Source organism: Poecile atricapillus, chromosome 2 (genome assembly GCF_030490865.1).
Source record: "Poecile atricapillus isolate bPoeAtr1 chromosome 2, bPoeAtr1.hap1, whole genome shotgun sequence".
In the NCBI taxonomy this organism is placed as follows: Eukaryota; Metazoa; Chordata; class Aves; order Passeriformes; family Paridae; genus Poecile; species Poecile atricapillus.
In genome coordinates, this window is record NC_081250.1 from 117202107 (window position 1) to 117219958 (window position 17852).

The following is a 17852-nucleotide window of genomic DNA, read 5'->3' on the forward strand; positions in this document are numbered from 1 at the left end:
TATTTCACTTGACAATTGGCTATCTTTAAACAAAAGCTGTTTGTTCCTACTTTCTTGATGAGTCCCTTAGGCTGGTATTTAAAGTTCTCTTCCATAGATGTTAAACTCATATATCCAGTTCTTAGTTTCAGGAGTTTCATGTAGTAGTTCATCTATATGTGGGCATATCTTTTCATTCTTTCTCTCCATTCCTCTCTTGCTCTTCTCAGACTATATATATATATATATACACATATATATATAGGCAATGAAATAATATATAATAAATATACAGAATATTTATTCTTTCTCTTTTGAGATTAAATTTCTCACCAAACCCTTTTACCTGAATTGATTTGTCCTGATTAGATTTTTGAAATTCTAAGCATGCTACTAAACCAAAAGCCTTTGGGGATAAAGGTCATTGTATATAATGTTTTATTGTTTCATGAATGTCCCTTAAGAGCCTTTCTTACATATTTTCTGGCTTTTGTTTTGTAATATCTTATTTTTGTGTCAGCTTTCTTTGCCATCTCGGTTTTGCTTACTATATTCTCCATATAGACACTGAACCTTGTCCCAAAAATACCTTGGTTTAGAGCTGGGGATGTGGTTGATTACTTTTGGGATTTGGGATGTTTGGTTTTGTTTTTAAATTTCTACTCTTCATCATATATATATATCATACAGTTGTAATGCAGTGTTACTGAAAGGTCATCGTTACTTTTGTGGTTTGAATATGTATTGTGTCTCATTAATATTGTTTAGTGGAAAGATTATTGATTTGAAAAGTACCTGTGGGCTGTCAATAGGGGGTGTGATGTGAAGGAGGAAAGGCATTAAGGGGTTTATTAGCTCATTTCCAGATGCTAACCAAGCTTAATTCTTAGCTGATGACAACAGATACTCATAGAATTATGTTAGTGAGTGCACCTCCAAATAAACTGCTTTCTGATTTTCTGAACAGTTACTCAGGTCTGTTATTACATTTCACTTGCTCTGAAAGTAATAAAATTCTTTCCTGTAACATTATTTTAACCTCTCAGGTAACATGGTTTCATTACTTGTTATATCAGTTTGCAGATCTGACTTAAATTAATTTTTTTAAATACTGCTTCTTTAATAATACAATAGAACAATTACAAGGACTGGGAAGACTAGTAAATATGCAAGAATGTTTTCAGTTGCTATCTTTTTCCTTCACTTCCCAGATTCACTAGGACTAAATGAATTGTAGAAGCCACATGTTTTTAGCACAGGTAAAATCAAACAGAGGTGGAGCCAGTTAATAATCTGAGTAATTTCATTCGAAAGGTACCAGTTGGATTTGGCTTTTTAAGAATTGGTGTCCTTTCTTTAAGTACCATGTATGCTGGTTTAATGCATAGGACTCCTGAAAGGTGCTAAGAGCCTCTGGTTTTTGGTTTATCTTGGGTTTTATTTCGTGCTTCTCCTCTTTGGCTTGATGTAACAGCTGTTATTGCTTAATACTAAGATGATAGAGACCCTCAACAGCTTATTTACATAGCCACACAGGGAGCAGGGACACCTTACTGGTCCCAGTTACTATGCATACAGAAAGAAGGCATGTCTGACATGTTTTGAATTGCAGACATGACCTTCATTCAAATCCCTGCTCTTCCGAGGTTTGATTGAATAACACGTGTGAAACCGGGTATTGCTCCAGTTGCATCTGATCTCTAACAAGGAGCTCTCAAAACTGGTGGTGGTCTAAATTTTTCATGCAAGTGGGTGATCAGATTACTGCTTCCCTGGTCACCCTTGCTGTTCCAGGAGCAACAGCAATTCAACAGTTGCTGTGATGGATTTGGGTACAGTGAGAGGGCAGGCTGAGTAATCTCCATTTTAGCTGGTACTGGTTTTACTTCATAAACTAGGCAGCAGGGGGTGCCCTGAATTGGGTAAACATAGGAGAGCAGGATTATTTTCAGGTAGATACTTTTTCTATAGAAATGACCTCTTTTCTAGTCTCCTTGAAAAGCCAGTCTGCCATTCTCTCTGCTGCCGGCTTTGAGTGTGACCACAACATCTGACAGTGCTTCCAAAAACGACCGCAGTATTGCAGAAATGGGGAAAAATAAACTTGGCAACGAAGATTTTTCACTTCCTTGTAATAGTTAGGTTGTGCGTAGGTAAAATTTAATAGCAGTTTGAACTATAAAGAGTAAAAATAGTTAATATCTCCCAAGGGAAATGGGGGATTATTTTTCCCCCCCATTCTCAGAAGCAAAAAGTTGTATAATCTGAAAAACCTGACATTCCATATTGAGGGTTTATTGTAAGGTAGTAAAACCAGATTTTATATCTCGTTTATTCCTACAACTTCTGATGTGCTTCCAAAAATGGTATTAAGGCAGCAGCTGAGGAAATTTTATGAGATAATGAAGCAGAACAGTTACTGAAAGCCATCTGCTCAGTTGTTTACAAACTTGCTTCAATACTTCAGAGGCAGTGGTAGAGTACGTGTCTAAACTTCACAAGCTGCACTAGGTAGAACTAAATGAAATGCGCTGGGGCCGGGCTGAGCTGGGTCCCTCTCTGTGCAGTGTAAGCAGTTGCCAGGCAGGCCTGTTGGAAGCCAGCAGAAAGCACCACACAGAGGTGATTATGTGCCACCATCTGTCACGCTTCAAGCCTACCATACAGCATGGCTAATCAGCCTTGGCAGGATGATGGATGAACAGCAGCAGCTGCCAAAAGCCACTGTTGGCAAACAGTCCTGAAGTTAAGAACTTTTTCCCCCCTCTGTCTTCCTCTCCAGGGTCCTGCTGCGTGTCCGCATGCTCTACTATCTACGACAAGAAGTTATAGGGGACCAAGCAGACAAGATCTTAGAGGGTGCTGACTCAAGGTTAGTGCAAGTGTAGGTTTATTTTTTTGCTTTATGACTCTGGCTTTTGTAAAGTACATGTACTGTAATAATGCAGCGTTTAAAGGCGCTCACACTTTATCTCTTATATGTCTGCTCTCAAGCAGCCTTCTTATTTTATCAAGTGCCGTGGGTAATTTTCTTGGGGGAGAAAACGATGTGGGAAATGACAGAAGGGGATTTGCTGTTCTGCTAATATTGAGGGATTATTCTATCTGAATTTAAAAAATTAAAAAAATACTAAGACCTTAAATGAGTCATATTTAGATAACCATTTGACTCCCAATATAGCCTAATGTTGGGGGGTGGTGATGTTTGTTGGGGCTTTTTTGGTTGATTAATTATTTTTTGTTGTTTGTTTGTTTAATAGTCCTAACTATTTTTTAGGGTATTTCAATTTCTGTATTGGGTTTTGGGGTGGTTTTCTAGCTCAAAATTTATATTTACAGAACACCATAAACCAATTCGGTTTTTTAGGCTGCTTTTTGTTTTGTTTTGTTTTTTTGTTTTTGTTTTGGGTTGTTTTAATCTTTGTCCAGAAATACCTTTGAGAATGTATATAATACTGTCTTCACAGTGAAGTAGATATATGGATACCTGAGCCATTCCATGCTGAAGTTCCTGCAGACTGGTGGGATAAGGAGGCAGATAAATCCCTTTTAATTGGAGTATTTAAACACGGTAAGTGGTGTCTCACTCTCAACAAAACTCAGTAGTAAAGCTTTCAGTGTGTAGGACTGTTCAGTCATAATATTAACAAGTATTGTTCCAAAGAACTGTTGGCTTGTATCTCCCTTTTTTCTTGCCTGCATTAAAAACCTAATATGAGCTGTAAATATCAGATGCTGTTTTTAAATGTTTGCAGAACATTTGAGAAGAAAACATTACTTTCTTGGCTGTAAATAAAACAAAGCCATATTTGTTTAAATAATAGCCAAATAGTAGGATAGATCTCCATAAACTTTGCTTCCAGCACTGCTTCACTTGCTAACTCTGCCAACCAGTGTCAAAGTGGACGGTGGGCTTAACCTCTGCTATTAATCTGTACAAGTGCCTCCTGGGCTTTGTTCCAAGCAATATTTCACAAATGTCAGTGTTGAGAACTCCCGGCTCCCTTGAGTGGGATGCAGCCTTGTTAACTTTGAAAGGCTGGGGATGCAGAGCTGGCATGATATATACAGTGAGCGATTCCTGATTATAATCCCAATTCTCTGGAGGTCGCAGAGGTATTCTCAGCAGCCCAGCCTGACTAAAGGGGAGAATGATGGCTTATAAAACCTTTCATGATTACAGTTTGGCTTGAGGCTCTACAGCAGTTAGGAGCAGTGTGTTGTAGTACAAATCCTAATTGAATTGTGCTGTTCTGCCTATGTACAGCAGCTCTGTGTTGTGGGCTCAGCTGAGGCAAGTCTAGTCTAAAAATCATTTTCCTGCAGTGCACTGTTGGGATCTGCCATTTTCCATCTAGTCAACTTGGGCAGTAAAAAAGCAAACAGCAGTTTGAAAACCATAGAGGGAACAGTGTCATCTTACTGACATGCATCATCCTAAACCTAATAAGACAGGTTCGTTGGCCTTACGTATAACCCATGTATGCAGCATTTTTGCAGCCTATATTGAAGGTTCCAGCTGGGCTGGAGCTATTGAAAATACGTGTGCGTGTGTGTGTGTGTGTGTGTCTGTGCACTTCCATTTGCGTCTGCGTGTTTCCACTGGCGAGTATTGAATGTCAAGAACCATTGTGAAAATCATATAGCAAACTTAAAGAAGTTTTTCACTTGTGAAAGATTTTTACTTTATTTTTTTAACAACATGAAATTTGATGCTTTCTTCATTGTCTTACATGGGTTAACATTATTGATGGGAAAATGTTTCTGTGCTGTTGGAATTTATCAACCTGAACAATTTTTTTACATGAATTATATGTTTCCAGCATGGCGACAGCTCCTTTGTTTTATTTAAAACTAAATTAATGAATCCAGAAAATTGTACTTCTACTGCCTAGACCTGTTCTATTCACAGCCGGTCATAGCTTTTAAAAAAGCATTTGTCTCCCACTCTGCACGCAGGTTATGAGAAGTACAATTCTATGAGAGCTGATCCAGCACTGTGCTTTCTGGAACGGGTTGGCATGCCTGATGCAAAGGCCATAGCTGCTGAACAGAGAGGGACAGACATGTTAGCAGATGGCGGTGATGGGTAAGGAGGACATGAAAAAATTAATAAACTTTATCAACATTGTATATGTTGGCATGGGTTCATATGTCATATTATACTTACATGTTGCCTGAGGATATGAAGTGATCGTATGATGTAGAAAGTACATAGATTTGTTTACACAGTTGAGCATGAAATACAAATGTGTAACTTGGTACACCATACTGATGGCTTTTGTAGCTTTTTTGCTTTTGCCCAGAATATCATCCCTTTCTCAAAACCAATATTTTTCTTGAAAATATTTTTAAAATATTTTGTAGGGGTGAATTTGACAGAGAGGATGAAGATCCAGAATATAAGCCAACCAGAACTCCTTTCAAGGATGAAATTGATGTAAGGACTCCTAGCTTTCTGTAATTACAAACATGTACAATTATAATTAATTCTCCATATTTATTTTAATGTGTGTTTTTTAAGTTTGAGCGTACCAGATAAACACACCTTACAAAGATTGTTTGCTGCTGTGTTTGAGAGATGACATATTTTTCTTCTCAAATTATGACATGTGGTCAAAACTGAAAACTAAAATAACTTCTGTCTTCTCCCCAAGGAATTCGCCAACTCACCTCCAGAAGACAAAGAGGAGTCCATAGAATTACACCCAAGTAAGACTATAGCAAATAAAATTAAAAGGGCAAAAAGGGATCGTTTAGTAAGAGTTGGACTGTTTATATTAGCACATGAGGGAATAGGAGATGTTTTGGGACAATATCACAGAAAGCTTTTTGCTGCCAAATCTCTCCATGCTTCACATTCTTCAAAACAATTACATACTGTCTTTGAATAATCCACGTTATGGTTCTCTGGATTTCTAATTACATAGGAGAAACTGTGGTGATAAAGACCGGATGTTTCATAATGCAGACGTTGATGGTTTTGCCGAGATAATCTTGGAAGTTACAAATACGTAGTTTCCTCAGTATGGAGGGAAACTGCCAAGTTTAAGTGAGAATAATAAAGTGGGAAATGATAACTGTAGGTGTTTCCTCAGAGGCAGAATGATCTTAGTAATGTATTTAAAGATGCATTACATTAATTTAAATACTTAGTGTTCATAATATCTTTACATTCATAACATCGAATCATAGTGCTTGATGGTTATCTCAAAATGCTTCACAAGCATTTCTGAGTTCTTAGAGTTGGATGGTTTGAGTCTATTTTTTTATCTCTTACAATAGCTATCCTATTTCTAGTCCACTATGCGCCAGTATTACAGGCACATGTTCTTATCTGATAAAACAGGAATCCAGTTATAGCCATAGAAACTTTGAAATGTTTAGTGTTGGTTTTGCAGTGCAAATACTTCTCTGTTCTCTAGACAAGCACAGTGAAAGCAACGCTGAGTTAGGGCAACTCTACTGGCCCAACACTTCAACCCTGACTACCCGTCTGCGTCGCCTCATTACTGCCTATCAGCGCAGCTATAAAAGGCAACAAATGAGGCAAGAGGCATTAATGAAGACTGACCGCAGGAGACGACGGCCTCGAGAAGAAGTGAGGGCACTGGAGGCAGAAAGGGAAGCTATAATAACTGAGAAACGACAAAAGTGAGTTTCCTGGTGATATCTTACTTTAAATCTTATTTGAGCTTGTGTGTCACCCATACCGCTCTTTTGTTTTGAAAGAATAAACTAAGGGGGTTTTAGGGCTTCTAAACATGTTTGGACTGTTATCTATCCAGTGGCCTCACTTCTCTTGCTTCTTCCTTGACTAGATGGACAAGAAGAGAAGAAGCTGATTTTTATCGTGTGGTGTCTACTTTTGGAGTTATTTTTGATCCTGTAAAACACCAGTTTGAGTGGAATCAATTCAGAGCATTTGCCAGGCTTGACAAAAAGTCCGATGAAAGCTTGGAAAAGTATTTTAATGGCTTTGTGAATATGTGTAGACGAGTGTGCCGAATGCCAGTCAAACCAGATGATGGTAAGTTTTGACTCTGGAAATCATCATGAATCTTGTGAGATTGTTGAAACTTCATGCCCAGGTGTAATTATTTTGAAATGGGTGTGCATTCAGTCCGTGCTAAAGAGTACAACTTGGTGTCTTTGCAGAACCTCCTGATCTTTCCACGCTGATTGAGCCGATCACAGAGGAGCGTGCTTCTAGAACTTTATATCGCATCGAGCTGCTGCGCAAGATCCGGGAACAGGTTCTCCATCACCCGCAGCTGGGGGAGAGGCTAAAGCTTTGCCAGCCAAGTCTGGACCTGCCAGAGTGGTGGGAGTGTGGTAAACATGATAAAGACTTACTGATTGGTGCTGCTAAACATGGAGTCAGTAGGACAGATTATCACATTCTGAATGATCCTGAACTCTCTTTTCTTGAAGCTCACAAAAACTTTGCTCAAAACAGAGGGACAGGTAATGCAAATACTGTCTCTTCTGTAAACCCTCTGGGTGCTGGCTGCAGTCAAACACCCCCAATTGTCCCATCCACACCAGTACAAGAAGAAAAGACTACAGAACAAACAGAGTCTAAGGTTGAAGGGTCTGAAAATCCAGCAGCCAAAGAAAAGTCTGAAATCAAAGAGGAGACAGATACTACAGATAAGGACACTAAACCAGACTGTGATGCTGAGGCTGAGCCTGGCTCTGTTAAATGTGAACTGAAAGACATAGAAATGAGTACAGATGTAGATCCAAAATCTATTTCTGAGAAAGGTTCAGAAGAAGATGAAGAGGAGAAACTGGAAGATGATGATAAATCAGAAGAATCCTCCCAACCTGAAGGTAATACATTGGTCAGATCATTTCAGTGTGCTCAGCACAAGCCCCACAGCTGTTGTAGCTTGTGCCAGCTGGTAAGTGGCACACAGGGTGCCATTATGGACTATGGGATGGGCTACATGTAGCAGTTCCTTTGCCCTTCCACATATCAGGTGGCTAAATAAGCTTTCATAAGAACCATCCAGCATCAGCGGGGTATTCCCCCACAAGGGATGATTTCCAGGATAGCTCACTGAGCCAATAAGCATGGTCTCTGTGCCAAACGTGGAAGGCTGGGGCTCTGCTGTAGTAATTACTGAACAAAAGCCCGAGTTAGAAATGTGTCAAACCTGGTTGCCTTAGCCTATCTAGCTGGGTAGACACTGGATGTTAATGCCTGGTTGTCATTGTTATTCAGCAGGAGCAGTTTCTCAGGGTAAGAATTTTGACGAAGAAAGCAATGCCTCTATGAGTACCGCAAGGGATGAAACTCGCGATGGATTCTACATGGAAGATGGGGATCCCTCTGTGGTTCAGCTGCTTCATGAGAGAACATTTGCCTTCTCATTCTGGCCTAAGGTTGGTTAGGAGTAGAAAGATATGTGTCTCTTTTAATTTAAGAAAAATATGGGAAAAGTGCTTGCAAAGTAACAGTGAGCTTTGTGTGATACTGCACTTCTGGCGGGCAAGAGACATTTTTCTGTGAATGATTTGTGGAATGGCACTTTTTCCTTCAAGCTCATACAAACTAGCAGTGGAAATGAAAGAAATTGCTCTTTTTTAGTAAAATAGTGTCATTTAGTAAAGCAATGGACTGCTGGCAGGCATGAGTTCTTTATAAGGGTCCATAACTTTTTGTCAGCAGTCCTACCTCTTGCACCACTGTACTGTTTTGAATTAGGAATTATCCCTGCAGAGCAATCTGCAGAATTGAGAGCAGAGACTTTCAATGATCACCTTTTTATTTTGGGATGAGGAGATTGTAGGGAAGAGTTTTGGCGACCTACATGATCTAAGCCATTATGTAATGTTGACAGATGTAATTGTATTAAGGTATCCTGAAAACATAAGCAGCAATTTTAGATAGGATAAAGCTGTATCTTATTTTGGTAACAATGCAGAAAATTATCTAGTATAAAACGTTTTTAAAAATACAAAACTAACATTGTAATAAATCCATACTTAATTTAGTGCTCTCCTTTGCAGCAAGGGGACAGAGAAAAATAAAGTAGTAATAGTCTTAAGCTTACTAATCACCATAACAGGGCCATCTGGTTGGGGCAGGGAGGGGGAAGGGGGTAGCAGGGCAAGAGGACCTTGCTCTTAATAGGCTTATTTCTGGGGAAAGCAAGCAGTCTGTTGCAGCTGCTGAGATTTGCTAGTGGCTTTTGCACTGTTTTGCTGTTCAGGAAGCCAACTGATGCTCATATTCCCTAACCAGCAGTATTTCTTAGAGTTCCAAAGTTTCTACTACTTCAGGCAGGCTAGTGTAGAATGTGCTTAAATACTGAAATGGAAAAAAAATCAACTAACGTCCATCTTCTCTGCTTTCAGCAAGTATTTTGGAAACATGGGCTAAAATCTTATTCCAGTCATAGTGTGAAAGTAGAACAGAAAATGCTTCGTCTGTATAGATTCAGCATAAGTAGACTAATAAACATAATTAGAGATTTTTAGTGTACACGCTTCAGTGAAATTTGAAGTGATAATGGGCGTGGAATGAAAATTGACATTCATTAGATGTCCCTAGGTTGGTGCCCGTCTCATAATGTTGAACTTTATTAATAGTGACGCTAATGAGGATCCACTTCCTAGGACAGAATTGCAGATCCAGTTCTTGAGAACTGCAGCTTTAAGATACTGATTGCAGATGTGTTTATTTTCCCTTCCTAACTGTTGATATTGCTAACTAGTGAAGTTTGGTAAAACGACAGTGAGCTTCTATTAAATATTTCAATTACTGCATTGTCTGTCATACAGAAAACTTGGTCTGTCTTTTTTCCTTTCCCTCACAATATGAATGCAGCTTTTAAATCCTATTAAAGTTTTATTCTACAAAATTGTGTTAGCTTCTTTCAAAGTGATCAGTTTATTCCTAACATGCAAGAATAGTTGTTTCTGAATGTCTTCCTTAAGCTCTGGATAGTGGACTGTGTCATAAGACTCATCTGAATTTAAAAGGTGACGTTTACACTGAAGGTTCATTACATGCTTTTCCTTTATGCAGGACCGAGTAATGATCAACCGATTAGACAACATCTGTGAAGCAGTGCTGAAAGGGAAGTGGCCAGTAAATAGGCGCCAGATGTTTGATTTCCAGGGGCTCATACCTGGGTACACTCCAACAGCTGTGGACAGCCCTCTACAGAAAAGGAGCTTTGCAGAGCTCTCCATGGTTGGTCAAGCCAGCGTCAGTGGCAGTGAAGATCTCACTGCTTCTCCTCAGTTATCAAAGGCAAGGCTGCAGCATTCTCTTTTTTTACATAAAACATTTTATCTTGCATGAGCTTCTCTTGAATAATAGAAAATAAACTAGCATGAATAAAATAGGAAAAACACAAAAGTGTTTCCTTGAATAAAACGAAGGCTTTGTTTTCAGAGTTATATGTTTGGAGTTTTATTTTAAACTCAGCATAGCAAGCAGAGCTTTGCTAATGTTTGGAAATGCTCATTTTTTTATTAGGAAGATGCACTCAATTTATCAGTTCCACGTCAGAGGAGGAGGAGACGAAGAAAGATTGAAATTGAGGCTGAGAGAGCTGCCAAAAGGAGAAATCTTATGGAAATGGTTGCCCAGTTACGTGAGTCTCAGGTGGTCTCAGAAAATGGACAAGAAAAGGTTGTAGATTTATCAAAGGCCTCACGAGAGGCAACAAGTTCTACCTCAAATTTTTCATCTGTTACTTCAAAGTTTATCTTGCCTAATGTCTCCACACCCGTGTCTGATGCCTTTAAAACTCAAATGGAGCTGCTGCAAGCAGGTCTTTCACGCACACCCACAAGGCATCTACTAAATGGCTCTTTAATAGATGGAGAACCACCCATGAAGAGGAGGAGAGGAAGGAGGAAAAATGTAGAAGGGCTTGATCTGTTATTTATGAGCAACAAACGGACATCATTGACTGTAGTAAGACCACAACCTTTTTCTTTTTGTCTCTTATTTGTTCTTCTGTCTGTGGTATTTCCTGAATGTGTTTTAAGTCTTATTATACTCTGCCTAATAAAAACATACAGTTTTTGCCTAACCAGGTTTTTCCTTTGTTTGGAGCTGTTAACTCTTTTTGAACTTAACAAAATGTGCACATCAAGATTTTACTCTAGCAAATCATAGCTGAGTTTTAGGAAGCTTGTACTTTCAAAATTAATTACTTTTTTTTTTTTACAAGATATATTTCTAACAATATACATTTTGAGGCTTAAGTATGTCTTTCTTGATGTGTAGAAGAGGGTGTGTCTTGAAGAATCTTGGAGGACATTTACTGGAAGTGCAAAAGAACCGCTTTGCCTTTAGCACTATGTTCTTTATTGTTCAATGATGCTGAATTTTCAAAATTCCCTGATGCAATGATAGTACTTTTTGTAGTATGAGTATTTAAACCCCATTAACTCTTGTGCATGCAAAATCTTGAACATTTCACATCAGTCTGTTCCTGAGATTACTTCTCCAGCTGTTCCTGTGAAGGGAAGACTAATAGAGATGTGATTGTTTTCAGGAGGATGCAGAAGTGACCAAAGCTTTTGAAGAAGATATGGAAGCCCTACCAGCAAGGAACATTCCATCTCCTGGTCAATTAGACCCAGACACTCGCATCCCTGTAATCAATCTAGAGGATGGGACCAGGCTGGTGGGAGAGGATGCCCCGAAAAACAAGGATCTAGTTGAATGGCTTAAGTTGCATCCTACTTACACAGTAGATATGCCAAGTTATGTACCAGTAAGTATGTGATTCTAAAAGTGTTGTTCTATTGTATTAATACAAAAGTTAATTTTGCAGATATCAGACTGAATTTCCTCACATTGGGCATAGTCATTCAATTTTGTAGCTTGCTTTTCAACAGAAGTTTTCTCTTTATCCGCCATTCCTGTTTTATCCACACCCAAGTGACATTGGGGTGTTTGATTTGCTTTTCCTTTCTTAATATCTGTATATAACAGCATGTTAGAACCATGTTTGTCAAGTCCTGCAGAATTTCTTCGTCTGATACAAAAAAAATTTCTTCTCCTATAATCTGAGAGTAAAATAATGGATCCCTTCTTAAAATTGTTGTTAAAAGGGGTACCGTGATTGGTAATATTTGTCAAGAAATGAAAAGCTAAAAAGCAATAAATTTCTCTTCTTTCCAGAAGAGTGCAGATGTGCTGTTTTCCCCATTTCAGAAGCCGAAACAAAAACGACACAGATGTCGAAACCCTAATAAACTGGATATAAACACCTTGACAGGAGAAGAAAGGGTACCTGTTGTAAATAAACGAAATGGGAAGAAGGTAAAAATTAAGTTACTTCGGTTGAGGTCTTTAATAATGTCTTTGCATGTGGAAAGCAGGTTTTCTACTCCAAGCTTTCTCTTTAAAAGTTTAGTAATTTGGCACCAGCAGTTTTTCTTACTGGACTGTGCCATCTGGTTCCTTTAATTCTGTCTTTGCTCCTCTGATAAGTTCATATTAATCACCTGAGCGAATAACTCTCACTTATTGAACTTATACAGCACATTTTGTCCTTAGATACAAAATTTATTACCAGACCTGCCTAATCTGCAGCACTTTACTGTTTTTTTAAAACGTGATTTTGTCAATTGAGCTATCATTAGCTGGTTTCCGTGTAGTTTTCCACAGTAACTGAGTCTTTGCTGCTGTCCTTCAGAGATGAAAGTGTGCAAATAGAAAATATCCATATAAGTAGTTGTTTGGTTTTGTTGTTGGGTTTTTGTTAAAGTCATAACCTTGTCTTTTGAATTAGATGGGTGGAGCTATGGCCCCTCCAATGAAGGACTTGCCAAGATGGCTGGAAGAAAATCCTGAGTTTGCAGTTGCTCCAGATTGGACTGATATTGTTAAACAGTCTGTAAGTGAAACTCTCTTTGCATGCGTCACTGTAGGTTATAGCACAGAAAAGTTGAAGGCTCTGTAAATTGATTATTAGGTCTTCATCTCATAGCTGGTTTTGAGAAAATTGTGGTGTCTGGGTAGGAGTTACCCAGCCTGGGGGGGAGTTGTGATAGGAGGCTGCTGCCGAATGGCATTGGAATACACTTGAAAAATCAGCTATAGTTAAGGCAGCCTTCAGCATTTGTTTTGTATTATTTTTTCTTACAAGTAGCAATCCTTAAAAAGCACATTACAGTAGTAATTAGTACATTAGGTACTACTAAGTACATTAGGTACTACTAAGAAAATATTTGTCATATTCATAACAGAAATACACTTACTTTTCTCGGTATCCAACAGCATAAAAGAAATAGGTTTTCTACCTTTTATTTTACAACACATGTTTGAAAATAAAGGGTAAAATTCTTTAAGTACTCAATTTAATAGAATATTACTATTCTGAAACTCAGTATGAATTATGAAGGTATAAACTTGTAACTGCAGCATATCAGGGTGGGTTTTTTAATGAAGTTACAGAGTTTTCAGCATGTATTATTTTACTGTTGTGTTTAAATTTAAAAAAATCTGTGATCTTGATTTCTTCAGCTTTCTTTACTTTTCTACTGCCATTCACTACAGTACTAATCTAGTCACCATTTGCCAGGGTGAAAAAACAAACCACTTTTGGAGTATGCTGAAATCCCTTCTGTTTCTTCTATCGTCATCAGTTAACTGCTGAAAGCTAAAAAAGCCAGCCGAGGATAAAGCTTGTTTTTTCATCTTCCCTTTTTAGGGTTTTGTTCCGGAGTCCATGTTTGACCGTCTTCTTACTGGACCTGTTGTGAGGGAGGAAGGAGCAAGCAGAAGAGGAAGAAGGCCAAAAAGTGAAATTGCCAAAGCAGCTGCAGCAGCTGCTGCTGTAGCATCAACTTCGGGAATCAACCCACTACTAATGAACAGTCTGTTTGCTGGAATGGACCTCACAAGCCTCCAGAACCTACAGAACCTGCAGTCTCTCCAGCTCGCAGGCCTCATGGGCTTTCCACCAGGGCTAGCAACAGCTGCTGCTGCTGGAGGGGACGCTAAAAATCCGGCTGCCATGTTGCCTCTGATGTTGCCAGGGATGGCAGGACTGCCCAATATGTTTGGACTAAGTGGATTGTTGAATAACCCAATAACGGCTACTACTGGAAATGCCACTACTGCTTCCGGTCAAGGAGAGACTGAGGATGGCGCTTCAAAAGCTGAAGAGAAGAAAAATGAGAATGAAGAGGAGAACAAAGACTCTGAGAAAAGCACAGACACTGTTTCTGCTACTGACTCTGCGAATGGATCTGTCAGTGCTGCTACTGCGGCGACTACCGCCACTGCCACCACTACTACCACCACCAACACTGGATTGCCCACAAACCCTCTGGCCTTCAATCCTTTCCTGCTGTCTACCATGGCTCCTGGCCTCTTCTATCCATCTATGTTTCTACCTCCAGGACTGGGAGGATTGACTCTGCCCGGTTTCCCAGCACTAGCAGGACTTCAGAACGCAGTGGGCTCCAATGAAGAGAAGGCTACTGACAAAACTGAAGGAGCTGCCTTTAAAGATGAAGAAAATCTCGAAGGCAGTGATGCAGAGGAGAGCCTTGATAAAACTGCAGATTCCTCCGTTTTAGAAGATGAAATAGCACAGGGTGAAGAATTAGACTCACTTGATGGGGGGGAAGAAATAGAAAACAATGAAAACGATGAATAACCAGTACCAGTTACAGTTAAAGTGTTTTAAACTTTTGACAAGTGGTAGTCCTACTGTTTACACTCACAGTTAATGTCCATACTTAGTTTTTATAAGCTGTTCTGTAACATAGTGTAGCAAAAAAAAGTTCAAGTCATGTTATACAGATGTGTCAAAAGGTATCTTGGTCATTAAGTATTGTGCAGTGCATTATTTATTATCCCTAGGAGAGATGAAATTTGAGAGGTGATCATGTCTTTTTAAGGAAATTGACATAATGCTCTGCTTTTTTTTTCTTTTGGTACCATTGGTATTATGAATTAAGCAGCAATTTGTAATCAAGTGGCACTAATAGAAGGAAGTGCTGCTTAAAGGAAGGATGAAGTTATATATTTAATTTTTTTTCTTTTTTTTTTCTTTTTTTTTTCTTTTTTTTCTTTGCTGTGAAGGTCAAGATGGAATTTACCATACATATCGTACTCGCGCTTCATTTTGACTGTATGGGAGTTCACCCGCTCACATGCGCGCACACACCCACACACACACTCTCTCTCTGACAATCTTCATGATAGTGTGAATGTCTCTGTCTTGAGACGCAGCAATAATAAGGCAGCTGTTGAATGTGAAGAGTACCTTTTGGAAATTAACCCGCGGAGAAGGTTCTTACAGGATAAAGCTACAGTTTAATCGTCTCGTGATCTTGTAATGCACTGGTATAAACAAAAAGAAAAAAAATCAGGTACCTTTTTTAAATTAAAGGACTTTGTTACTTTAGCCACAAAGCTAAACAGCATTACCTCAACTCTAAACTAGCCTTGAAGTTTACAGACATGACTTTGTAAATGTATTGTTTTTCTTTGTTGTGATGTCTTTTTGTTTTTTTTTCTTTGGAAACTGCTATCATGTAAGATAAGATGTAAATTGCTGCCAACTGTAGTAATGATGCTTTTAATAAAAGTGACCCATGATATGCAGAGATGTAATTATAGAATGTAGTGTTTAGGGACATCAAAACTGGTGTTCACTTTCTGTATTTGTATTTGTGGCTTTTTTATAGCATTTTCCTGCTATATTCTTTATAGGTTAGTGGCTGTAAATGCTGAACTGATCGTCTTCAGGGGACTAGGCAGGAAGAGAAACCTTGAATTGCCTTCATATTTTCCACTCTAAGTAACTCTACAGAAATGCACGCTAAAATCTCTACTTTACTCCTTCAAAGGGGCATGAGAGACAGAATACTTTAAATGTGTTCAGCATGTGATAATGTGGTACACTAAAGAACAAAAGGGCAAAAGAAAAATGAGGCTTTAATAGGCACAATATCTAGGTCATTTATCCTTGGTTAATGGGTAGAAAAACACAATGCTGTAGTGACAGCAAGGGATACAAAGGCTCTGTGGTATCCTGTAGACCAGAGCTTGTGATGCCAGAAACCACTGTGTCAAACAACCTACATGAAACTAAAACTGACCCACTTTTTATAAAAACCAGTGTCTCTTCTGGAGAGCTACCGATTTGTACCCTTTTGTGACCTTTTGATATTCGAGATAATGTACCATTTGAGAACTTCTGTTTTCACGGTGTTGTCACCTTGACACACACATACACAACGAGCTCCAGAGTGAGGATAAAAGGTTAGATTTTCAGTGGAGTACATGAAAAATTAGCTATTTCAGTAGCCAGCTGTGGGTGGACCCCTGTCTTTAGGACTAATATTATCCGTGCTTTTGGAATGCTGGAGAGCTGCAAACCTCACTCTCATGTACACTGTGAATTTGCACGAGAGCTCAAACGGGCAAGTATTGCAAGGCTGAAATTTGGTCCCCAGGGGGATATATGAAAAGGGGTGAACTTGGCTTGAAAAGAATATTTCATGGACGATGAAAGTAGATGAGAAATGAAGGCTTAGGAAGTGATTTTTGTGTGAATGAATCACAGGCACACACTGATGAAATGAATAGATGTCAGGATGTCTTGTACTGCCACTTAAATAGATCATAGGGAGTTAATGAAGGTCAGGAAGGATTCCCCCTACATGGACATCACTGAATGGTTGATGAGGTGTGTTATTCTGCCTCTTTCTAAAACATCACACGTAGACCATGGCAAAAAGTGAGAGGCTGAAAGCAAAGGCACATTAACTTGGGCAGGTGTGTTGCATACTCTGTTGAATTAATTTGAACTGGTTTTTAAGTTGCTATTAAATGCCTTGTCTTATTTTTTTTTCTACCTATAAAAGTCCTACTGTAAGAGTTTGTAGGTGCTTCCCATTGTGTGTATTCCACACAAGGTACCAAATAGCGAGTTGTTCTTTTTTTTTTAATTCAGTTTTATAATTTCCAGAAAGGATTTACACAGACTAATGATATCCCTTGGGAGAACCCTTTTTAATTGGCAAGACTAGAAATTATTTTGTTAAATGCCATAATAAGACCCTTTCTCCTCTGTCAAAAAGGGGAAGTTCTGTTAACTTCTATTTTTGCCTATGGGCTTTTGACATGGAAACATCCTACTCATGATGTAGATTGTCCAAGTGACAAATGAGTGAATCTTACCCCTATTACCAGCATCTTCCATGATGGCATTATTCATCTGCCTTTCCTACTCAAACAAAAAAAAAAAAAAAAAAAACAAACAAAAAAAAAACCAACCAAAAAAAAAAACAACCCAACACCGGAGAATTGTTCCAACAGAACAAATGCCATGGGAATGGGAGAGCCTCCATGCTCTGTGCTTTCCAAACAGCCTTGCTCCCTAGAAGCCAAACAGACCCCTCACCTGTTGGAAAGGTGGTGAGATTTCATTTTGGAAGGGATATGGGCCCCTGGTATGAAAAATGAAGTGGGGGGGATTGCCATCTAATGTCCGAGAAATGTATTACATGAAAATATGAAGGTTTTTCTTTGATTTGACAGAGTTTTTACATGTTAATTATTGCAAAGATTCTTACGGAGTTATAAAAGTGTGTCTAAATGAATAAAAGCTTACGTGAGTAAGATGCATAGATCAGAAACTATTCTGCACTTGATTCACATTTGGAGCACCCTTTCTGTCTCATGATGAGGAGCCTTTTGTTTGCCACCAATCATTTTTTGCTGGGCCTCCTAATGGCCATGGAAATGTTAATGGGGTTATCAAGGAATATAAATTACTTTCTGTGTTGCTTTCAAAAAGAAAGTACCTGTGTCAAAGTACAGCAGTGGTGTGCATGCTAACAGCCTTTTCTGGGTGCATGGTGTGCAATCCTGC

The 17852-nt window shown here is 38.8% G+C and overlaps 1 protein-coding gene across 10 annotated transcripts in view; it reads left to right on the forward strand.

The window, feature by feature from the left end:
- The window catches only part of CHD7 (chromodomain helicase DNA binding protein 7), a 133804-nt gene extending 116195 nt beyond the window's left edge, over nucleotides 1–17609 (forward strand). For 7 of the 10 annotated variants that reach the window (XM_058830303.1, XM_058830307.1, XM_058830302.1 and 4 more), the window contains 15 exons: nucleotides 2762–2851; nucleotides 3447–3550; nucleotides 4939–5068; nucleotides 5347–5419; nucleotides 5637–5691; nucleotides 6405–6633; nucleotides 6801–7009; nucleotides 7138–7815; nucleotides 8210–8370; nucleotides 10019–10246; nucleotides 10475–10918; nucleotides 11505–11726; nucleotides 12137–12277; nucleotides 12750–12854; nucleotides 13671–17609. In XM_058830303.1, coding sequence (XP_058686286.1) covers nucleotides 2762–2851; nucleotides 3447–3550; nucleotides 4939–5068; nucleotides 5347–5419; nucleotides 5637–5691; nucleotides 6405–6633; nucleotides 6801–7009; nucleotides 7138–7815; nucleotides 8210–8370; nucleotides 10019–10246; nucleotides 10475–10918; nucleotides 11505–11726; nucleotides 12137–12277; nucleotides 12750–12854; nucleotides 13671–14624 — 3823 coding nt within the window. In that variant the 3' untranslated portion in view covers nucleotides 14625–17609. The remainder of the gene's footprint in view (nucleotides 1–2761; nucleotides 2852–3446; nucleotides 3551–4938; nucleotides 5069–5346; nucleotides 5420–5636; nucleotides 5692–6404; nucleotides 6634–6800; nucleotides 7010–7137; nucleotides 7816–8209; nucleotides 8371–10018; nucleotides 10247–10474; nucleotides 10919–11504; nucleotides 11727–12136; nucleotides 12278–12749; nucleotides 12855–13670) is intronic. The other 3 variants (XM_058830312.1, XM_058830311.1, XM_058830310.1) reach the window with 3 other exon arrangements.
- The last annotated feature ends 243 nt before the right edge of the window (nucleotides 17610–17852 follow it).